Source organism: Salvia splendens, chromosome 7 (genome assembly GCF_004379255.2).
Source record: "Salvia splendens isolate huo1 chromosome 7, SspV2, whole genome shotgun sequence".
NCBI classification, from domain to species: domain Eukaryota; kingdom Viridiplantae; phylum Streptophyta; class Magnoliopsida; order Lamiales; family Lamiaceae; genus Salvia; species Salvia splendens.
The window spans coordinates 23641548-23666099 of record NC_056038.1 but is presented as its reverse complement, the minus strand read 5'-3'; the positions used below and the strand labels follow the sequence as shown (position 1 = coordinate 23666099).

General features: G+C 36.1%; 3 protein-coding genes and 1 long non-coding RNA gene across 7 annotated transcripts; all 4 read right to left on the bottom strand.

Moving 5' to 3' along the window:
- Positions 1-553: 553 nt before the first annotated feature.
- On the bottom strand, positions 554-7611 carry LOC121742053 (regulator of MON1-CCZ1 complex-like). 3 transcript variants are annotated; one of them, XM_042135080.1, is made up of 15 exons: positions 7489-7611; positions 7337-7404; positions 6872-6992; positions 6718-6780; positions 6391-6588; positions 6052-6311; positions 5429-5582; positions 4903-5012; positions 4738-4825; positions 4088-4423; positions 3930-4004; positions 3219-3778; positions 2750-2858; positions 2451-2630; positions 554-958 (listed from the first exon to the last, which is right to left on the bottom strand). In XM_042135080.1, exons 4-15 carry the CDS (start codon positions 6754-6756, stop codon positions 782-784), a joined length of 2286 nt encoding a protein of 761 aa, XP_041991014.1. In that variant the 5' UTR covers positions 6757-6780; positions 6872-6992; positions 7337-7404; positions 7489-7611; the 3' UTR covers positions 554-781. The 3 variants fall into 3 exon arrangements, with proteins under 3 accessions (XP_041991014.1, XP_041991013.1, XP_041991015.1); XM_042135079.1 differs by having other exon boundaries at positions 6872-6973; XM_042135081.1 differs by having other exon boundaries at positions 6391-6612; positions 6872-6973; positions 7489-7604.
- Positions 7612-7948: 337 nt separating this feature from the next.
- On the bottom strand, positions 7949-9834 carry LOC121742042. The gene is made up of 2 exons (XR_006037964.1): positions 8501-9834; positions 7949-8416 (listed from the first exon to the last, which is right to left on the bottom strand). It is a non-coding gene; the product is annotated as an uncharacterized LOC121742042 (long non-coding RNA).
- Positions 9835-19075: 9241 nt separating this feature from the next.
- Positions 19076-22603, bottom strand: LOC121742162 (probable protein kinase At2g41970). 2 transcript variants are annotated; one of them, XM_042135215.1, is made up of 9 exons: positions 22338-22603; positions 21462-22092; positions 20874-21068; positions 20494-20744; positions 20298-20424; positions 19932-20202; positions 19713-19845; positions 19564-19650; positions 19076-19482 (listed from the first exon to the last, which is right to left on the bottom strand). In XM_042135215.1, the coding sequence occupies exons 3-9, from the start codon at positions 20968-20970 to the stop codon at positions 19357-19359; spliced, it is 1092 nt and encodes a 363-aa protein (XP_041991149.1). In that variant the 5' UTR covers positions 20971-21068; positions 21462-22092; positions 22338-22603; the 3' UTR covers positions 19076-19356. The 2 variants fall into 2 exon arrangements, with proteins under 2 accessions (XP_041991149.1, XP_041991150.1); XM_042135216.1 differs by having other exon boundaries at positions 20874-21060.
- A 155-nt stretch (positions 22604-22758) lies between these two features.
- LOC121742163 (thioredoxin-like 3-1, chloroplastic) lies at positions 22759-23286 on the bottom strand. The gene is made up of 2 exons (XM_042135217.1): positions 22922-23286; positions 22759-22837 (listed from the first exon to the last, which is right to left on the bottom strand). The coding sequence occupies exons 1-2, from the start codon at positions 23218-23220 to the stop codon at positions 22759-22761; spliced, it is 378 nt and encodes a 125-aa protein (XP_041991151.1). The 5' UTR covers positions 23221-23286.
- Between the last annotated feature and the right edge of the window lie 1266 nt (positions 23287-24552).

The window sequence follows — 24552 nt, the reverse complement described above, 5'->3', positions numbered from 1 at the left end:
CAACAAAAATTTATCAAGACATCCATTTGATTTATAAATCAAGATTCGTATATCACAAAGTTCGTAAAGAACTAACTTATTTTACTTTTTACCGAAGACCAATGAGTTTCTGTGCAATTACAAACCCAAAGATTAAAATTCAATGACAAATATCATTACAGGACAGGACCATAAGTTATCTATATCAATGTCTAGTCACCAATTTTCAGGTTGGTATAATTGATAATCTCCGAAGATGGTGTTTGGTTTTCAAAATAAAATAGTACCAAAATATAATCTAGGATTGAGTTGTGAGATTATTTTAGTCAGTTATGACTAATTATCCCATGATTATCCATCTAGGATTGAGTTGTGGAATTGAATCTCTTGAACTAAACAAACTACAAATTTAATCCCGAATACAATTTTTTAAACCGAACCCCCTAACCAAAAGATTCATAAACTCGAATTCTCATACAGATTAATAAACGCCTCGACACATGTAATGATGTAATATAACAAATCATAGCGAAAAGAGCATAAAGAAAAAAGATATTCTAGAAAACAAAAGGTATGTGAAAAGTAAGAAAGTGGAATATCAGATTTTTCAGTTAAAAATTAAGAATAGTTACAAACTTGCAAGTCATAATATTATAGGGAAAGAAACAGTGAAAGATCTAAGATTCTTTAGAACCCAGTATCAATGGAAAGCAGAGGTGGAGAACAAGCAAGAAGTTAAAGCAAGTATAGAACCTTCTATTCCACTCGATAGTTGGGTTTTGGAGGACGTCTCTATAAACCCCTATCCGGTAACTGAGGAATTTAACTCAGCAACAAAACGATGATATGTGTTGTGGTCAGGACTGCTCTTGAAGCCAGGAATGAAATCAGAAAAGAACCTGAGAACTGCAGCTAGATGTTGTGGATCTTTAGAAACATATGCTGCTTCCAGAAACAAAGAGGGCCGAACGGTTGTCACCTGAAACCAACACAATTACAGAGAAGCATCTGATTCAGATGTAAATTGATGAAGTGATAGGAACAGATTTGAGGGAACCCACACGAAGGACAGTCCTATTGCACGTAGAGATGTACGAGAAAATACAATGCATTTTGTAACTAGACCAAATTACCAGGAAGACCACAAATGAAAGGTATACGAAGGGTTCAGATACAAGTCACAGGAATATCAATGCTACAACTGTAGGGGTAGAGTAGGAAATACAAGTAAAGGAACTCTCCATATCAAAACACACATGGACTTAGCAGATTACAAAGGCATTTCACTTTCAGGGAGTGTATCTTTCGTAGTGGCCTCAAGAGAAGCTTAAACAGAGAGATACATTGATACACATCCCGCTGTAGTGTAGTAGTGTTAGTTTGGTAGAGTCCTTTGTGCAGTAGATTAGTTAAGTTGTTAGGTTTATCTCCTATTATGTTTATCTTTTGATATATAGAGTTTTATTCTGATCAGGAGTCTTTTAGAGTGGACGGGCTTGTCTGCACTGGTCGCACGATAAGAAAAAGAGGAACGGTCGACAGAAACAAAGAAGAACGGAAAAAAATGTGACAAATAAAAGATAACACTCCTAAAACCAAGAGGCCACACCTCCAAATAGGATAGAAAACATATAATGAACTTGACTAAATTTCTGAACGCTTGAAACATAATAAACAAAGGCTTATAAATAAGAAACTGACTCCTGGTCTACAAAGCTTCCTAATCAGAGTAAAACTAAAAATCAAAACATAAACATAAGACTCCCTACGTCCAACATTAGTTGGGGCATTTCTTTTTGGCACGGAGATTAAGAAATAGGTATTAGAGGTTAAGTTAAGAGAGAATTAAGTAAGGGAGATAAAGAAAGGGTAAAGTAAAAAATCAAAAGATAAACATAAGCCTCCCTCCGTCCCACATTAATTGGGGCATTTCTTTTTGGCACGGAGATTAAGAAATAAGTATTAGAGGTTAAGAGAGATTAAAGTAAGAGAGAAAAAAAGGGTAAAGTAAAAAATGAGAATAAAAGTTTTTGCCAAAAAACGAAATGACTCAACTAACTTGGCACGGCCAACCCAAAATACAACTTAACTACCATGGGACGGATGGATTAGGAGATAAACCTAACAACTCAACCAATCTACTGCACGTAGGACTCTGCCAAACTAACACTATACACGGACTAATAACAAAATACTGCAGCAAGATGCATATCATACAGTTCTTTATCTATATGACTATCATTTAAACAAAAAGTGGACATTGTTAATTCGTATTACATTTATCATTTGCAATAAAATTGACGAATTCATACCACATAAAGCCCATTTTCTTCGGGAAGACCATTCTTAGCAGATGTAACAGATTAATTGAAAATGTACAAATATCATGAACATGTGACTGATCAGATGGAAATTACAGCAAACAAATCCTGGTGCAAAAACATTTTGGGTCACAGAATAATGAATATTACCTTGTTCTTCCGTGCATAGCGAAGAGCCTCAAGGTAATAGCCATCTTGTACAAGGAGTAAAACATAGTCATGGTGCAACGAGAGCTGTCTGAGGATATCCTGGCCCAGCTTCCTAATTTGTTGGTTCTGACGTCCAGAGTCCAGAAGTTGAAGTGCTACTTCTTTGGAATGCTCAATAATCTGCATCTTACAGCATGTCATTTCAGTCTCCATTTAATGTTCAAGTAATCGTTCTTTTCAATAACTGTCAAAATACCAGATTTTAGTAATTTCTCAAATATAATCAAGCAAAGCGTAACCTTGTTCATGATAAACAATTCAAGTTCAGCATAACGCTCATCCCGGGCCAGGATTTGCACCAACAAGACATAGGTATTGGGATAGACCTTCAATTTTTCCAGACTACAACTGCAACGTACATGGAAGAAAAGGAATGAGACAAATAAACAAGAGAAGACCAGTGTACTCAGCTAAGAAAAAGAAGCCATTAAAGTTATTTAAAGAATGATCATGCAACTTTTTGAGCCAACATACAAAAAGGAATTCAGATCAAAATTGGAAGTGTCAATACAAAATAGGACTATTAAACTGCAAAGTAAAAAAAGGAAAAATCTAGTAATTCACCAATGGCGCCCAGTTAATCCAATTGGAGTTACATCCAAGTTTAATCAGTGTGTCCTGGTATACTATAAAGAAGCTGTGCAAGTTCTAGCTTACAATAACTTAAAAGATGATACACTCTATGCAGATAAAATTTTCCATGAATACCTTCGAAGAAACTCAGCAATTATCGCTGTCAGATAAGATCCATCTCCCATCATCTCTTCCACTATTGGAGAAAACACGTGGCTGTAAAAATCTGCAGGTGAAGTAGCAGCTGAAGAAGTGACTGCAGATTGTTTTCTTTGAGTAGCACTAGAGTTTAACTGGTTGTTAGTAGGCCCATGTGTTTGAGAAGTCCCAGCAGGAAGATCTTCACCACCTAACAAACCAGGCTCCAACAGATCCCCTGTTTCTGTTTTTTCAATAGATCCGTCTGACTCTGAAGTTGCCACGATAGACCTGTTAGAAGAATCTTTCTGAGTGACACTTTTGGGTTCTTGGTTGATGCTTCTAGACACATCAGTTCCAGTGATGGTCTCACCAACAGCTGCATTAGGAGCATTTGATGGTGAAATTTCTTCTGTTATGCTTCTCTTATTATAGCTTCCTGTTTTGATTGCTTGTGAGTATGCTGCAAGTAAGACATCCATAGCCCTGGCAACCATAGGCACAGGCTTCCTTTCCAAAATAATGGTACGCACAATCGCCAGAGACAACTGTTTAGCCTGAAAAAAATAAAAAAATGGCAGATCATACGTTGAATGAAGATTATATTGCAACACTGGCAAAATATAACCAAAAGAAATTGGACTATACATAACTTTGATATCATAAATTTCCTCTTTCAAACATAACAACTAATGGCTGTACTCTAACCTTTTCTGCATCCAGTTTCCTTCTTTGTAAGAATTCAAGAATAAGTTGAACTTCTGAGCTACTAGCTGAAATTCCCTGCAAAAAATGAACGATAGATGTAATTACATAAGAGATCAGAAAGTATCAATCTGCGAGATAATCTCAGCTACCAAACTTGCCTCCAAATCCAAACTGATTTTCCACAAAGACCCATTAGAAACATCAAGAACAAGATCAGGTACAAGAAATTGCCACTGATCTCCATAGATAGTTTCTTCAGTGGCACTCAAATTTTTGGACTCTGACGCCCCAGAAGTTTTGGTAGAAGTATGAAAAGACGCAACGCTAGCTCTAGAATATCCTCTCAAACATAGTGGAAGCGGGGCAGAAATTGGTACTTTTGAATCTGCATATATATCGTATACAATGACAACTTTTGCTTCCGCTTGATGAACTAGTAAAACATTGTCTACAACACTCACAGCAATTCTATCCGAATAAACTGGCAGAGAACCCTGCAATGTGAAAGTAAAACATTGTTGCAGAATTCAAAAAAGAATTGACTCAGAGAAATGACAAATAAATCTTCAGATACAGTTTCAAGATCAATAATAAAGTCCAATAAAAATAACAACTTATTACACCTGAAGATTACACATCTATCCAATGTATAGTATCAAAAACTAAAGGCAAGCCATTTATATAAAATATCAAACCCGAAGGAAGACAATCAGTAAATGCAAAATACAGCCATCTTTTAGGCTGTTAATATATGTAGATTATAAAAGTAACAGAGTTTGGGGGAGGGGAGAATGAGAAAAACACGTACCTGTTGTACTACAGCATCTCTGTAGAACCTATATAAGCGAAGTAGCATAGCAACTTTATCAAACTGCAGGCAATATAACCTGCCATACCTGTAAATCAAGGAAAAACATCAAGACAAGGTTTTAAATCTTGTATCTACCCACTATTCAGGAAAAAAAGAACATACACGGTGATAATATGGACATCTTCAGCAGCAAGAATAGGGTTACTATTCGCCTCAGGTTTGGCCATCACCATCTCAAACTTAGGTAAGCGGATTATTCCCGCAGATGAGAGCTAAATACAGAAATTGCACATTTGTCACAACAATTATATGTATGATACTATGATCCATTAAATAACTTTTTTAGCCAGTACTGTTTTTTGGATAACTATAAGACACCAACTTAACAAAACAAAACTGATACCGAAAAAAGAGAAATAGCATTCTCGTCATGTGTACCACCTTCTACATAACCTTATTAACGTCCTAATAATATGCTACACATCGGTTCCAATAAACACAAAATAAAGAATGAATATGTCAATAGCCCAGGATGCATTCAGATATTACACTCTCAAGTCTCAATTTCACTAATAAACCATCATTAGTATATTACTATATTGACGGGAAAAATTACTATCACTGTCGACGAAGCTAGATAGCAAGACAGGAAAAGTTTTAGGGTCAGATGCAGGTGAGGACGTCCTACCTGAAAACCAGTAAAACTTTTGCATTGCATTCCTGACGCAAGCAGTACCAACCTGCTTTCATGAGTGTAGATATACCAACTGATGCTCTGTTTCTTAGTCTGGACCAACTGGAGGTTCCGGGACTCAGTACCATATGTGTACAAATCCAGCCCACTGTGGTCACATATGGCTTTAAACAAGTGAAATACAGCCATGATACACATAGAGTTTCACAAGCATTCTTGCAGCAAGAAGCATAAAATCATCCGCTCATAAAGCACTTTGAGAGCACAGAAATAAAAATGCAGAGCTGAAATAAATAAAACGAACAGCTTCAATTCTGGTGAGACTGCCAGGAAGCAAGTTCATATGTGTAACAGACCTACTAACAGTGGTAAGACCACAGAACACTTTAGAATCTTAACACATAAATTGAGCATGAGAATAAGATAGTTTTGACAATATATAAACAGCTACCCATGCTACTTATCCAGAGACAGAGAAACTTCCGATCAAGTAGATGAACAGAACCTGATGCTATGTAATTTTCACGTATTCCTGGAATGTAATTAGTCTAGTCTAAAGGGAACTTTAGTACAGCAATACAAATTCACAGTGGCTAACAAGGATTTGAAGTAGTTACCTTGTTTTCACAAAAACAATATCACAGGTCGGACAATCAGTCCAAAAGAACCCCAGAATGCTTTCTGACTCAGGCCTACACTTTTGACTAAAAGTATCTCCAGTATCTTTGTTCCAAATTTGGATCTCGTGACTTGATCGTTGAATAGCCAAAAGCTTGAGATCCAATGAATATCGAATAGAAAGGACTGGTCCTTCACTTATTTGATCAGATGAGGGAGCAGCATAAGGATTATATGTAGCAGTTTTCCATGAAAATACCTACACATGAACATTGCATAATATTTAGCTGAAATCAACAGATGTAAACCCAGCGATGAGTCTGTTCTTAGGTTATTACCTGATTAGGGGTCAGAGCCAGAATCAGTTTATTACCGTCATCATAAAACAAACTCCTTGATGCAGGAACATGGCATCTTAGAGGTGGGTATTGAATATAAACATGAGACAGTGCATTAGATCCACTGGAGTACGAAAGAGCAGAAGAAGATGATTCTCCAGTCATATTATGTAAGTTCACGTTCTTAAGGTTGTCACCCTAGAAAACTCGGACCAAGTAGATCTGATGAGATGAGCAGGGAGAGAGGGATGGCAAATGGATGTCATATTTACTAACAAGAATATCGATAAGTAAAAAGTCACATATTATGGACTAAACTAAGCTTACTAAGAAAATTGAAGGCTTATCACTCGCTTGATATGTCATATAAAGTCAAACCTTCCCTCGGAGCTGATGCACAAACAAAAAATTAGCAGATCAAAATAAGAAACTTGTAAACTTAACAAGATAAGAGGAACTATGAGATCTGAACTAGCCATACCACATTCTGCATGCAATTCTTCAACACAATAAATTCTTTTAAACACATGTCTTTTTCAACTTCTGGAACCCTTGCCGAAACACAGCTACCATATTGTTTGGCCTAAAATGAAAATCGTTATCTACACATAAATATGCGTCTGCATTTAGTGCGAAATCTACATGTACAAGTAAAAGAAAGAGAAATTGTACATTTGATAGCAATAATCTAATCATGCCATACTAGTAATAAGAAGAAGAACAATAATTTAATCATGCCATACTAGCAAAACACAGGAAGCAAAATGCCCAAAATGAAACACAACATTTGGAACTTCACAGATCAGTTCCCCATCAAACGTTGAAATAGGGAAATTCTGCATAAGCCGATTACATAATTCTCCTCTATTCCATTACGAATCCAATGAAAGACATTTACCAAGACTCTTTTCATGATTTGAATACGAATAAGTCAATCGAAACAAACCTGAGCAGAACAATTGAGCAAAATCCGCTTCAGTAAAGACGTTGTAGCATAATTCTTATCCTTCATCACTGAAATTTCAACAGAATCATGAAATCAACACCGTTATAATGATCAAACAAAAAGAAGTGTGCTGTGTAGATATGTGACCAGACCTAGATAATTCGACCATCCCGCTAAAAAAATGTTAAATTTTTCACGAACAAAAAAGAATCCGGAAAACCTTGATGATGACAGAATGGTGATATAATGTTCAGCAGTTCACCTAACTATCAAACGACAACGTTTCAGCAAAATCGATTATTGACGGAATATGAAGGCGAACAGGCCAAATGGGCTTCTAGCCAAAGGGCCCCAAAAAAGGCCCATGTACACAATGCTCTTGTAACGCCCCAACTTTTCGTATCTTTTATTTTAATTATTCTCGAAACAGCATCAAACTTTAACAAACGCCGTCCTTAATATATTGAGAATTTATGGAGTTGTTATCCAAGAACCTAATAACTATTTTGCTATTTATGAATCAAGAGCCTTAGTATTTCCATGTTTTTTTTATTACACGATCATGGTGAAGAAAGCTTCGATAGAATTAGACGATTAAAGGAGTATTGGATGTTTACGACCGATCAAGAGAATTTTTTTTAATTTCGTTTAGTACAAAGAATTGAAATCCCAATAAGCAACCAAGTCCATAAAATACAAGTGTTGGGCTATGTCTAATTTCTCTTGAGCCCAAATTCTTCCAAAACCCAGCCCAATTGCTTGAAGGTCAGCCACATAGCAGCCACCTAGGGCATCAATCGATCAGCTACAAGACCCCACTTTATGTCTAAATTCAGCTACCAACTTTAGTTGTACCAGCCCCTTTAGGAAGAAACAAATCCCATTAAAGTCTCGGCAAGAAGGAAACAAAGATGGTTATGATTCTCTTGGACCAAATCAGCCACCTTTTACATATTAAGCAAGCCATGGACAAGAAATGCTTTAGAAAAAAGGAAGTCAAAGACCTCCCAAAAAAATGACAATGGATAGCCTGCTCTCTCCTCCCACTCCCATCAATTGTAGCAATCCTCCTTGTACACCCTACAGCACCAAAATATTGGAAATTAAGATGTGTACTAGCCCAATAAGAAATTCCAAACCACAATTAATGAAAGTATAACAAACCACAGTAAAGGAGAGATGTATGCAGCAAGTTAACAAATAGTGAAGGAGCACAAGCTGCCGAAAACAATTATAAAAAAGCCAAGGAGCATAGGTTTGCATCTTTGACCAAATCCCAATAGTCTCCTTACTCACATGTACATCCTGCAGCCTGCACAACTAATTCACTAGATAAGTAGCCAATCACAAAACAACACCAAAAAGGAGTGACAGGTTTATCTGCCAAATTTCCAACAGAATTCAGTATATATAGGTGCAAAGCTCCAATTTGTTTCTCTGGTTACACAAATCCTTTTCACCACCATAAATGAGAGAGAGTGTTAGCAAGGAAAGGAGTAAAATGAGCTGCCTTGCAACTCCAGCTTAAACCAAATCCGACAGCCACCCAAAGAAAAAAAGTCAGGTAACCACACTCTCGTCCTTGCATCTTCATGCATTTCACAGTTAGAATAGGAAAGCATGAATAATCTTAGAGAAAACATTTCAGTATGCTAAGATTTAACAGAACAGTAGCAAACTCGTTCCTCCACAACGTCTTTAGCATTTGAATCTTCGACTCTAAAAATAACAAGAGCAACCATAAGCTGTTTTTAGCCAAAATTAGTAACAAGTTAAGCAACTCAAGTTCATTCCAGTGAGCAATCTACAAATCAGTCCCAACAAGTTTAAAGAGGTTCCCAACAGTCAAGAAACAACTCGTCATAGCTAGAACTCAACAAATGGGTTAAGTATTAGGAGTTAGAGGACTTAGCTTAGGCCGAGGGGTTGTCCGGCGACGAGCAAGTACCGACGGAGCCCCGAAGGTCTCCTTAGGGCAGCAACGGCTGACCCACCAGGCAACGGGCACCGACGAGCCGGAGGCGGCGCAGGCAATGGACCTACTCGCGGAGGCTAACGGCGTAGGTGCGACGGCATCGCCGGAGGGAGAGAGAGAGAGAGAGGGCTCGGGGGAGGCGAGGAGCTGCATGACAGAGGAAAAAAAATAGGTGGTGACGCCGAGTAGAGGAGGTGAACGGCGATTTCGCCGGTGAGATGAGTAGGAGCCGCCGCTTCTTCTTCAATTAGGGCTCCCCAAAAATTTGTAATTGGAAATTGAGTGATTGAGGAAGAAAGGAGAAAGGATCAGAGGTGAGAGAGGAGTATACGATGCTGGCGGAGCTCTGACGAGCTGGCAGACGGAGATTCGTCCGTCGGAAAATTGAAGGAGGGGAGGTATCGCTGCTCTCCAGATTCAATTGGGGAAAGAGGAAAGTGAGGGTGTTAGAGAAAGGAGTTGACCGAGGGGGGAGTACATTGAACCCTTGGTGGACTAATTATTTTGGGCCTTAGTAATTAGAAGGAGTAACTGGGCTACTTCTTCATTTAATTGGTTGGGCCAAAGTAAATAAAAGAAAGAGATGAAGAGGATGGTCCAAGGAAATTAAAATGAGGTACTTTTTTAGGGGCAGCCGCGAAATATCGAACGAAGGGATGACGTCTTCATGGAAATTAAACTAGTCCTTCCTGAAATAGTTAACTCAAAGGAAGATTAAATCTTAGTAAAGCAACGCGATTAATTAAATTTCATGATTTAATTAATACGCGGGTTTCTAGAAATTGTTAAGGATGAACGAAAGATAAAAAGAAATTAATTAGGAAGCATGCATTCTTATTAAAGGTTTAAGTTTTCTTAAAGTCTAATTAGTATATTGTTATGTTTATGTTTTTCACAAAGGACTATCTCCGCGAGTTAAGATCAGAGCGAGAAATTCAAGTTAAGGAAATTAAGCGAACGAGGTGGGCTTTCGAACTAAAGTATTTTAGTGAGCTTTCAGTTTAAAGTATGTTTACAGTTTTTATGAAAAGTATTTTGTGGTCTTCCTATCCTACGTATGATGTTTTTTTAAATCAAAGACGCCATTTGTGGGTGGGAGGTTTAGGCAGACCCCCAACCCGTAAATAAGATCAAAATGTAATGTTCCGAAAACATGATCTTAGCCCAAAAGTGACTAAGATCCAAACAAGAACAAGAAAAAGTAAAGTAGAGGTCCCACAAGTCGGGATCCTCCGTGCTATCAAGTGGAAAAAAGATGACTAAATACACAAAAGGGAGAAACAAATAAAGATCAAAACCAACCACCAAAGGATCTAAATCAACCCACATCTCTACGTCGGAAATTGAAGTTAGGATATCCCAGCTGGTCAGTGTGAGTTTTATGTTTAAAGTAGAGTTTTTATGAAAAGTGCTATTGTGATATGATATTACGTGGGCCTTATATGATATGCTTTCCAGTTAGTTACATTCCCAGTATGAATGCTTTCATTTATTTAAGTTATCAGTATGTTTTGTCTCGCCAAGTTTTGTTTTGAACTTTGCCTATTTGTTTGTCTAGCAAGGGCGACGTCCCTCTAGACCAGTTCAGTTTAAGCGAATTCGGGTCTGTAAGTGGGATGAGCCCATACATGCCCGGTTCACTCAGTTTCAGATATGGCATTTGTTCCAGGAAAAATAAACCGCAGTCACAGATTTTACATAAAAATGCTTTTAGTGTCCTCGGGCCTTTTAAGATAAAACCCCGAGCTCACTCAGTAATGGCTTAACAAAACCAGTTTCTTTCCAATAATAAATATTTCAGCACGTGTCCACAGAGTACACCAAGTACTCAGCCCTGCATATGCTTTAAAAATGTGCAGGTTGAGCAGTGATGACGGTGGGCGGTGTTGAGCAGAGACTACAAAGATCCTTCGATAGAATTGTTAGGTTTGTTATACTGAAAAGAATGTTTCGAGCAAGTTCGCGCGAATAGAACCTTGCTTGTATATGCTTGTATACGGAAAAACTCTACAATCCACTTTTAACCCGATACAGTATTATTCGAGCAGTTTACACGAATAGAATCAGTATATTATTACATTGTGTTTACTTGTGCGTTTATAAGATGTTTTATAAACATTTAAATGCATAAGAAGTAAACAAAGCCTAAGTCTTTTGCTTAGTAGACTGGTTGTGGGCGTCGTCCACTTTAAGGTAACTACAGTCGGTTCTATGCAATGCTTTGCAAAATAAAAAGAAGAATTTCACAACCTAGATAGGCTTTTGGCTACCTATCGCGAAAGGTTGCAATGTCAGTCCGATTATTTCTAAGCCTTATTGAAATAAGATGACGTTGGTGTGGTATAGCACTGAATGGATCTAACAGCAAGACGTGTCTTTATGCTATCTACTGAAAGACTAGGTCTTGATAAAATACTATTTCTTAATCTACATACGGTAGCATTGAGCATACGATATTGATTATGCACTACTTTGACGTATCAAAAGGTGCGGGTTTTTCGCAACCCAATAATCCTGATATATTGTGTAGTGGTGATTAATATCTAGCGGTGCTAAGATTGCTATTATGTTGAATCGTGCGCGAGGTGAGTCTCGTTTGATAATGTCCTCAAGAGAAGCTTGAACAAGGTTTTATTATTCGGAAACTGACCAGTTGGAATTTAATTATTCCATGAATAATAAATAAATGTTTCTTGCTAAGTCCACTCTTGGAATTAATAAGATGTTAATTAATTAAGTCCATAGCAGACTTTAATTAATTAATGGACATTTATATCTTAAGCGTGGGAAATAAATAATAATAAAGAAAATGGAAACCCGGATTACTTGTAATTTCGGATTTGGATGGGGAGATCAATATTACTTCTGTAGTGGCTGCTCATAATATTCCAATATAAGCTTGTATTAAATTGTGGGTTCAATTTAATTAGTAAAAAGCTAATTGGGTGAGCACATATCCAAAACCTTCCATAGATCCCTGACTGGGCGCAATATGAATTTAATATAAATATGAGAATAAAGGAGACAGAAAATACAATTCACGAAGTGGAAAATTTTGTCCACTCCTATACAGAGTAGAGGATGAAAATTGCTCAGCTCTCCTCCGTGAGGAATTTCTGTCTTTTTATTCGAGTCCTTGTATTTTGATAAGATCAGTCCACCCTGATATCGAGATACAGTTCGAGAACCAGTCAGAAGATCTGTGGTCTAGTATTGAAGATCGTCGTGGAGAAGGCACGAGCAATCGGCGATTCTTTGGAGAATCAAATCGGTAACTCTAAACCGTAGAATTCGTGTTTTAGGATTTATATTCTTTAAGCATGAATTACTTGCGTTCTAGCATGCAATTCTGTGTTAATATGTGAATAGATTAATCCCATAATCTGTCAAATAGATCCTACAGCTGATTTATTTATTTTGTACACGTCTTCCGCTGTGCTAGGGGCTCCAAACCCCAACAAGAATAGTATTTGGATGCATCGTGCCTCCATACACGATGTCATTCGCTCTTGAACGCTTCCGCAAACGTCTACTTCATTTTCAGTTTTGTTAGTCCGAATTAATGATATTCCAAGTTTATTGTAATATGTTCGCACTCTGATACATTTTGAGTTATTTTCAGTTATCCAAAGTTTATGTTCAGTTGTCCCAAAGTTCTTCCCCTTTGTTTCCCGCTTCTTTCACCCTCCCTTGGTCGCGGTAAACTAAGCTTTCTATCCTTAGGAAGTGTGGTCGTGACAGCTCTATGCCCACCCAACCCATATTTTAAAAGTACAATTGGGATAATTTCATTATGTAGTGATAAACATACATAAATATTCCCTCCGTTCCTGAAAGTTTGTCACACTTCTTTTCTGTATTTATTTTATAAAAATAATACTACCTCCATCACACAATAAGAGTCCACATTTGACTCCGCACAAGTTTTAAAAAATGTAAAGAAAATTGAGTTGAAAAAGTTTGTGGGGAAATGGTCCCACTTTTATTTATTAGTTTCATAATTAATGTGAATGGAATGAGTTAGTAGAATATGAGACATACTTACCATTTATAGTAAAAGTAAAAGTGGACACTTGTTGTGAGACGGACTAAAATAGCAAAATGGGACTCTTATTGTGGGACGGAGGTAGTAATAAATAATTAGAGTGGAGATGACATAAAGTAAGAAAAAGAATAATTTAGTTAAGACTTATTCTCTCTCTTACTTACCCTCCCTCCACTTTTATTATTTATTATTACTTTTACAAAACAAGTATAGAAAAGAAGTGTGACAAACTTTCAGGAACGGAGGGAGTGGTATATACAAAATCCACTTTTCAGATATTTTACATTGAAAACTAATTTACAAATGAGAATTAACTTAAAATAAATTATATGCTAATCATTCCTTAATAATATAAGACACATTTTAAAATTCAATATCTATAAATTTAAAAAAATATATTTTTTTTTATTTAAATATTGCATAATTATTTTAAATCAAGATCTTAATCATGTTAAAATTTAATATAAATTTTACATATCACTTCTTTTGAATTGCTATAAAATGATATACCGTAACAAATAACAAAATTAATTTGTGATATAATTCAATTAAATTTAAAATTTAAGGGTATTATGTGGATTGGGATCTTTACTGTGGCAAAATGCACAACATGGGATACTGTGTAGATCCACACCTTCTATTGATTTCCACATACTTATAGTATTTTTTTATTATTTATAATTGAATGGTTTGGAACTGCACAGCATCCCCTGCTGTGCATTTTGCCACAGCAGGGGATCTCAATCCGTATTATATGTTAGGTTTGGTATACTGAAAAGTATGTTTCGAGCATGAATATAATCTTGCTTGTATACAAAAAACTCTACAATCCACTTTTAACCCGATTCACTATTATTTGAGCAGTTTCGCATGAATAGAATCACTAATATTATTACATTTTGTTTGCTTGTGCATTTATAAGATGTTTTACAAACATTTAAATGCATAAGAAGCAAACAAAGTCTAAGTCTTTTGTTTAGTAGACTAGTTGTGAGCGTCGTCCACTTTAAGGTAACTATAGTCGGTTCTATGCAATGCTTTGCAAAAGAGAAATAAGAATTTCACAACCTAGATAGGCTTTGGCTACCTATCGCGAAAGGTTGCACTGTCAGTCCGCATATTTCTAAGCCTTACTGAAGTAAAATGACATTGGTGTAGTATAGCACTGAACTGATCTAACGGTGAGATAAGTCTTTCTTGCTATTTACTAAAAGACGAGGTCTCGGTGATTGTTATTTGTTAATCATTGTTGACATAACATTGAGCATACGATATTGATTATGCACTACTTTGACTTATCAAATGGTGCATATTTTTTGCAACCCAAGAATCATATATCTTTGGTAGTGGTAATCTATATCTAGAGGTGTTAGCATTGTTATTGTAATGAATCGTGCGCTAGGTGAGTCTAGTTTGATAATGTTCTCAAGAGGAGCTTGAAATAAAGTTTTATTATTCGAAAAGTGGTCAGTTGGAATTTATTCCATGAATAATAAATAAGAATTTCAAACTAAGTCCACTATTGGAATAAATAAGGTATTAATTAATTGAGTTAATAGCAAACTTTAATTCATTAATGGGCATTTATATTTTAAGCGCGGGAAATAACGTATTAAAGAGGAATGCCCAAAATTAGTCGTAATTTGGGATTGGACGCGAGGTCAATATTATATTACTGTAGTGACTGATTATAATATTCTGTTTGGGATTGAATTAAATTGGGACACAATTTAATTAAATGACAAATAGACATAGTCCAGTCCAACATCCATGGATTCCTAATCTGGTCCATCATAACTCTATATAAAGAGACTAGACAGAAGACATAATGATGAATAATCATAAATTTTGAAAATTCTTTATGAAGAGTTTAGAATTTTCTCTTTTTTTTTCTAAGAGTTGTTTTTGCCTTCTTTCTAGTCTAGTTCTTTCACTTTTGATAAGCTTTCCCCACCCAAAGATCATAACTTGGGTTCGGGAACAGATTAGAAGATTTTTGGCCGAGTTTCGAAGATCATCGTGGTCGCAATCGACGATTCTTTGGAGAATCAAATCGGTAACCCTAAACCGTAGAATTCATGTTTTAGGATCTATATTCTTTGAGCATGAATTATATACGTTCCGGCATGCAATTTTGTGTTAACATGTGAACTGATTAATCTTATAATCTGTCAAATAGATTTCATGTATGATTTATTTGTTTTGTACAAGTATTACGCTGTGCAAGGAGAACCAAATCTCAGTATTATATACTTATACAAGTATGTACATTCCCAACATTATATACATGTACAAGTATGTACCGTTTATCTTGATACTTTCATTATATAGTATATACAGTGACATTTTTATTATGTTTTAAAATCGTTACAATAGTTCAAATATACAATTGTGAACATTTATCGAATTCGCAATTTTCAGAAAGATAAATGAATAAATTTATAAATGAATAATATGATGACATATGACATTCGCAATTTAGGTGATTCGCGAAATGCGAAGAAAGTGAATAGAAGGTAACCAAACCTCAAATGCTGGAAATATCTTAAAACTATATAAACCATAACAAAATCCTTGGTTGCCATCTATAACTAATCAACCATAGTCACATTACATTATTGGACATTTGGACCTTAGAACTTCTTTCGTAAACAATATGCATAGTCTATAGTGATTGGCTGATTGCAATAGCATTATTTTATGGATTCTTATTCAACTGTTCAAACAAAAAAAAATGAAAAGAAACTAGTAGTACCTAATACTTCCTCCGTCTTATCACTGTTAAGCACATTTCTTCTTCGTATTCATTTTAAAAAATTATAAATTAATAAATAGTTAAAGTGAAAAGAGAATAAGATGACACGTTTCTGTTTTTGGAAGTAATAAATTAACTTTCTTTCTTTAATTTATATATCCAACAAATACTTCCTCCGTAATAAGTCTTATTACTGTTAGCACATTTCTTCTTCGTATTCATTTTAAAAAATTATAGAGTAATAAATAGTTAAAGTGAAAAGAAAATAAGATGACATATTTCTATTTTTGGAAATAATAAATTAACTTTCTTTCTTCAATTAATATACCCAACAAATTTTTTATCTCCAATTAAAATATTCAATTCTCTTTCTCTCTTCATTTAATACTTACACCTACGTACATTTTATCTCCAATTAAACACATTAACCAACAAATAATAAAACCTAGTGCCAACTAAGAAATACTCCATCCGTCCCAACTAAGTTGAGTCGTATTCTTTTTTAGGATGTACCAACAAAGTTGAGTCATTTTCTTTTTTGACGAAAAACAAAACATCCAATCACTTTTACTTTATTCCACTACCTACTTTACTCTACTCTCTCCGTCCGCGAAATATTGTCCACATTTGACTCGTCACGAGTTTTAAGAAATACTACGAAAAAAAGTGAATGAAAAGAATTAGTGTAATGTAAGTTCCACGTTTATATATTAGTTTGAGTATAATGAGTTAGTGGAAAGTGGACCCCATTTATCAAAAATGAAAAAAAAACAATGTGGACAATATTTAGCGGATGAAGGGAGTATATATCTTTCCTACTTTATTCCTATCTTCTACTTTTTAACACAATTTCTTAATCTCCATGCCAAAAAGTTTTGATTCAACTTAGTTGGAATGGAGAGAGTATGTCATCTTAGCAAGGACGGAGGGATACTAAAGATGTTTTTGTCGATCGGGTACGGATTTTACACTTGACAAAGGAATGTCAATCTACCTGCATGTCTCGAAATCCTCGATCAACGTCTTCCAAAATCTAAAAATAAATCCGTCGAAGTTCTTCACAGCAAGCTTCTGCTCTTCGTAATTTTTGTCTCTTGAATCTTAGGTTATTGATGCTAATTGTTGGAAAATAAACACAAATACATGATGTGCACCTACTTATAGGGTCAGTGTAAGGCATGAGTTTTCAATGAGTGTGTAATTTTATATATAGACAAAATTGAGACCACTAATTCTAGTCGTACTAAGAAATAGTATATCCCAAAGGCAGTATATTCTAAGTAAACAAATCATAAATATAGTAGGAGGCATATTGGCTTTATTTACGCCATTTAAGACTATATTTAACAGAGATGCTCATACGCATTATATCAAATAAGGTAAACAATTGTTGGGTTCATCATTTTTTATACACCTCCGTCCACAAAAATAGACCAGTTTTACTATTTTGAGCCGTCACTAAAATTGGACCAACTTCTAAATATAGAAAGTTTTAATTATTTAAATACGACTCTATCCATCCCATTACATGTGACACATTTCTTTTAGGCGCAAGTTTTAGATAGTGGTGTTTAATGGTAAAATGAAGAACGAATAAAGTAGAAGTGAGAAAAAAATAGAGAGAAAAAGTAGGAGGGTTAATAAAGTAGGAGGGTTAATAAAGTAAGAGGGAGATAAATTGTTGTTTTTTGTCATAAAAAGAAATGTCTCACTTATAGTGGTACGACCAAAAAAAGAATACGTCTCACTTATGCAGGGACGAAGGGAGTACTAATAATGTGGACCCCATAATCCACTTACACTACTTCCCTTTTACTTTTTCCCCCTTCTCTCATTTTACCAATTGCACATTAAAATTCGTGACATAGACAACTACTCCCTTCATCAGCCATTAGGAGTCTCATTTCTTGGCGACACGAGTTTTAAGAACTGTTAAGAAAAGTGTGTGGAAAAAAGTTAGTGGAATATGAGTCCCACTTGTATATATGGGACTATAGGGGAGTGATCAATTGCTAACTACAACTAATTTAAGACCATAGGATTTTAGAAAACTTGTGGTCTATAATTTGCCACGTTTAATTTGTGTTTTTATTAATTAAATCGAAAAAGATAAAAAAAACTACCAAATTAAGGTTTTGGATAAAAATGTCAATATAGTGTTTCGAAAATATCAACACAATGCTTTGAAAATGTCAACACAATGCTTTGAGAATGTTACCACATTGCTTATATTGACTTTCTACATTTATTATATTGACATATTCTATATACTATGTGACATTTGTTGCTGTACGAAAAAATTGAAATTTTTTAAAACTTTTTTCAAATTTTGACATCGGAACATATGCAAGTGAGATCTCGTTAGAATCCTTATGAAATTATCTTTAATTTGATATATGTTGTGCGAAAAATACTTTAAATCGAGAAAGTTATATGTGTTTTAAAATTATGGGGTATTTTTCAAAAGTTAGTTACAACTAATTTGTTGTAAATTGACCTTAATACCCTTATTGACGTTTTTTTATTGATCGTATTGATATTTCGGGGCTGATGATCTAGGCCCTTAATTTGAATATCTAATTGCTATTATTTAGTTGTAGTTAGCAATTAAGTATTAAGTTAGTAATATAACACTCCCCTGGGACTATATTACCATTTATAGTAAAAGTGAACCGGAACTCCTATTTGCGGACGGATTAAAATTGAAAAATGGGACTCCTATTTGCGCCCGGAGGGAGTGTCTTTTTTTTTGTTGGACGGAGGTAGTATTTGTGATCGCTGATCACTGTGTTTATTTCCCTCTTACATAAACATTACCTAGTTCAACCATTTAGTTGATTGTCAAACTAATAAGACAAGAAGACATTCTTGGTTTGAATACCAACTGGGAAACTACTGGAACTACTAGAATGTTATAAGCTAAAAGTTGAGACATCATAGTGTTGTAGAACATTTGTGTCAAGTGTCACAATTTTTAATGTAAAAAATATTGGATGGAGTCAGTCCATGTCGGCCGAAATCGCGATATGTAGCAAATACAATACGAGTTTACACTTAGAATCCTCTATGCCACATAATAAACTCTTTGCTTCTAAACATTATGGCTGCTAAACTTTGCTGGTTTATAACGACGACGATAGATTCATCTTCGTGCGAGGTGTTACATCGTACCACTGCTGAAGCAGCAACTATTGTTACATAGGATTCTTTCAAGTAGATGAAAAACTTAGTGTTACACTCAAAACTTATGTATGAGAATCAGGTGCAGCTGGTTTAGCATTTCGAAGCGGCTGCAATGCCTTTACCACGATAGTCATGTTTGGCCGGAAATCTGCTTCATACTGCACGCAAAGTGCTGAGACTGCAGCCATCTGAAAATGGACAAACATCTTCATGCATTCATCATAATGTAATAAAGAGAGAGACAGAGAGAGAGTAGTGTGTTTCTAGACCTTAGCAATAGCCTTTGGTGGAAAATCATCTTGTAGTTTGGGATCAACACATTGCTTCACCTTATCTTCACTCAATCTTGGAGTTGCCTGTAGAATTAAAGGTGAATTTATTTTGAAGCACACACTAAAAACATCAAAGAAGTACTGACCCAAGTGACAAGACTCTGCTGGCCTTTAGGCATGGTGTGGTCTACTGGCTTCCTTCCAGTGAGGAGTTCGAGAAGCACGACCCCGAAGCTATAGACATCGCTCTTCTGAGTTATCTGCCCTGTCATCGCGTACCTGGTCAAATCACCACACAATTCAAACTATTCAGCCCTGTCAACTGAATCTACACACCGAATCAATCAATCAATCAATCAACTGACTCTGGAGCGTGGTAACCGAATGTTCCAAGGACTCTTGTGGAGTGCAGCCTGGCTGCCGTGTCTGAGGACGAGCTGGTGCTGAAGTCAGCAATCTTGGAAACGAAATCGTCAAACAAAAGCACGTTGCTTGATCTAACATCGCGATGAACGATTGAAGGCTGACACTTTTCGTGCAGGAATTCAAGCCCTTTTGCAGCCCCAAATGCAACCTTCACTCTCTGATTCCATGTTAGAACAGGCCCAGGCTCTGCTCCTTGCACCCCTTTCCTACCTTCAACAGCATTTTCATACCAGAATAAATATCCAAAAAAAAATAAAAATTCAAGATTTCAACTCCACCAACTCATGTTACATATATGTATATACCATGCAACACATCATGTAAAGTTCCCATTGTAGCATACTCGTAGGCAAGAATTCTTGTATTTTCATCGAGGCAGTACCCGAGCAGTGCCAAAAAATACTCATTCTTGAGCCGGGACACCATAGATATCTGCAGAGAGCAAGCTCATTCAGTTCAGTGCAGCCTCGAGCCTATTCCAAAGATTAAAACCATTTTCACCTGGGCTGGGAAGTCGTCAGAGTCTGGCTTGGCTGACGCGGTGTCGAGCTTCTTGATGGCTACTTCACGGCCGTCGCTGAGCTTGGCGTAGTAGACGCGGCCATAGGAGCCTTCTCCGATCAAGGCCTTTGTCCCAAAATCAAAAGTCAGCCTATTCAGCTCACCCAACGACAACGCTGGTATTTCGATAGGCAACGCTTTCTGCGGTGGCCCGTTTCTCGCACCAGACCTCGGCTCTCCTCTGCCATTGCCTACACATTATATTAACATGAGAGACAGACCGATGCCCGCAGGGGCAGCACAGTTAGTTCCAGAGGGGCAGGGTTGCAAAAACGAGAGATAGACAAATATGAGGATGGGGATTATCCTTACGTACGTACCTCCACCGGCGCCAGCATAGGGAATGCCGGCCTTAGGCGGAGCAGTGGATACGGGCGGAGGATTAGGCTCCTCCTCTGCTCCTCCGCAACACCACATTCTACAAATCGGAGGGTGGATGGATATGTTTAGCTTACGCAAACGTCGTTGTTATCGACGCCCACATTTGCTATCTCTTATGTTATGACCCTGTATTCCTACAACATGTGACATTTAAGAAAATGAGGAAAAACATTGATTTTCAATCAGAAAATATCACATCAAGAATCAAGAGATGGAACCTTAAAGATGAGCAGAAAATGGAGGGAAAGAAGATGCGACTTTTTTCTGTTTTTTCTGTTTTGTTTAGCGACAAACACGCATACAAATTCTTACAATCCGCTTACACATGACAACACCAAATATTCAAATACTACAAGTTTTTTGGTTTGATTAAATTTCTAGACATGCCTCATTTTTATTGGAAGTTACTGGAGATTAATTCAATTTAAGGTAAGTCACAAATGCAACATTAAAAAAGAAGGAAAAAATTGAAATGAATTGATGCTCATCTGAGTAATTTTTTTCCATCAAAAACAATTTTCATTTACCCGCCCAACATTGAAAATCAAAATCGCTGCCGCTGGCGCCATGGAAGATGATGACCAGAGAGTCGTAGTGCAACGATCACAAAAGAATCTTGAATCTCTTTTTAATACGAAGTGGTTTGTGACTGGTGATTATCTTTTCCCCGGAAAATGTGAATTGTGTGTGTGTTGTGCTTGTATGATTCTGCAGTTGAGACAGCTCGTTTACTTGAGTTGAATCGTGTTATAAATTGCAAAGGGTGCGCGTAGTGTCGGCTTCTTGGGCCGAATTGCGAATGTTTTGATGAGAGTGTGTTTTTTTTGAACAACTGCTTGATCAGAATATACTTTTCTATGTCCTCCAATCCACTTGCTTCTGCTTGTCGTACAATATAGACTCTTGCAACTCTGCCCCTCCGAAACTAACTGCGGTGCCCCCGCAAGCTTGTTGTACAATATAGATCATGTTGATATTGGACGTGTTTAATGGAAGTATTTACATGACATTTACACGTAACTAAAAGCAAAAAAGCAGTAAAAATGGTGTGTGATTGGTTTACTCAAAGTCAAGTATCATCTGCCTGACTTCTTCAATAACAAGCCACGCCTTGTGCCCACCTATCACTTCCGCCTTCATCTCCCCATCTTTCCACAACTGCCCAAAACACCTCTTTCACATTCCAAAACAACACAACATATAGGAGTATATCACACGCTCCCTCTGTCCCAATAAATATGGAAACATTTCGTTTTCTGAGCGAGATTTTATGTAGTGTTGTTTTGTGAGTTAATAAGCGAGAGGAAAAAGTAGATATCATGTTGTTTCTATTTTAGAAAACGTTTCATTTTTAATGGGACATAGACAGAGTGAGTACTACTACTATTTGTGCAAGCTCTAACCTGAATGGTCGGCATTTTCTTCACGAGGGTGGCCGTCATAAAACAAGTCTTTGTTAGTCATCAAATTAAAAAAGGTAACCACTTTCTTGGTACGATGGAACGAAATGTGATTCCTACTTCAATTCGACTCATTTGCTTGGTACGATGGAATGAATGAGATAGTGGAACACAAAATGCAAAGAAAATGCAAAAAAATTTATCATTTCATTCCTATCAGCATTCCATTCCATCATACCAAGAAATGCAAAACTCGATTAATGTAATTCACATACTGATACGTTTCCACGCTTCACCAACGATTGAGGCACGTTGTTCACGTCTACGTAGTAGAATTTCATCCTACAATCTCAAACAAATGTATGCAACTTCATCTTCTGATTAAGATGGAGGTAGCAAAACATAAATAATCCATATAACTAACTCACTTGGTATCAAATTCAGCAGCTAACTTCTCCAATTTTGGTTTCAGAAATATGCATTTTCTGCACCAGGTTGCCATCCTGTCAATATTTTCCAACACAATTAAATACTCAACACAAATTATTGTGTGTGTGTGTGAGCAATCAAAGGGGAGAGAGAGAGACCAATCAATAAGAAGGGGCTGAGACAGCTCTTTAGCAGATTCCAAAATCCGATCAAAGTGCTCGCTATCTTGAATTGGCTCCATCTCCACAGATGAAGGCTTGGACAATTCAGGCCAAAACGCCCAATTTCTCAAATCTCTCTTTGCTCGTTTTCTGCACTCGTTTCTGCAGCGATCCAAACCCAAACCCAACCCATTTGGTTTTACCCAGACCGAACTGCTCCACAACTGCTGCTGCTGTGCCTCCTTTTGGTAGATTTCTCGGTACAGAATGTGTGAATTCGGTGACAAAATTGACATGTTTACGAATCTACTCTTTCGTTTTGAGCAGCCAAGTTATTAGAGATAAGATTTTATGCGTCAGCACACATAATAAAGCGCAATATCTCGTATCAATTTTAGATATTTTCTGTGATTTTTCCATTCGGCAAACCTTAGTTTATCGTTTTCTGTTTACGGATTTTATCAAGTGTTAAAAGTGGAGTAACTAAAGAAAAAAAATGTTATAGTTGAATATTTTAATAAAAAGAGGAGAAAGATTTAATTTAAAATATAAAAATGGACATCTTAAATACGATAAACTAAAAAGAATGATTGATATTTTAAATGAAACAGAGAGTAATTTTCAATTAATATTCCATTTTACTAATTGTGAATTTCACATTTACTAACTAATTTTATTCACAATTATTATAAAATTAATATTTAAAAGTAGAGTCTATATTTTACTACCTTTTTCTATCCCCTTTTTTCATAAAATTAAACAAATTGTTAACACCTATCAAATATGGGATATATATTGAAAACCGGAGGGAGTATATTTTAATACTCCCTCCGTCCCATTCTATAACACCAGCGATTTTCGGATAATAAATTTTTTCGTTTGAATGCGATATGGTGATTAAAAAAGGAATTTCTGAAAAAGAATACTCCGAGAACGGGGAATTCTTTCGGATAATAAAAAGGGAATTTCTGATTAACAGGGAATGAAATATTTTATGTCACACCCATAATATACTTGAGCACAGGGAATTCTTTTGGTTCTTCTATGAACTATGTGAAATACGAGTGTTGGATATTTGATCAAGTGATATGATTATGTGTTGTTTTAGTACTAGGCATAACACCAAGGTACTTACTGTTTGGTGGTCCGAAGGGAAGTTCATACTTTGGGTTATATACTCATACCGGCGTGGTGTGAATCGAATTATTGACGAGATTATTCTATCTTCCTTGGGGCTGATTAAGGTACTATGCGTAGTACGTTGCGTGAATGATCGAGTATGGAATTATGAAATTAATATTTGGTATAACACCAAATATTAATTAACTTACGTTGTGCGAATTAATTTTTGCGTTTGGGAAAGGGGCGACAAAATGAATTAAAGTCTTCCGTACTTTAATTAATTAATTGAATTGGAAATAAAAGAAATACTTTTGGGCCTTCACCAAATAAATAAATGCAAAGTCCAAAGTCCTTTTACAATTTGGCTCTGGGCCATGAGAAATAAGAGTTTAATAAATAACTAAATGGTTTGGGCTTCACAACAAAGTGGTCCAAATAAATAACTCTTACAATAATTTTGGACTGATTTAATTTAACAAATTAAATCACAACCTAGGCCTAAACAA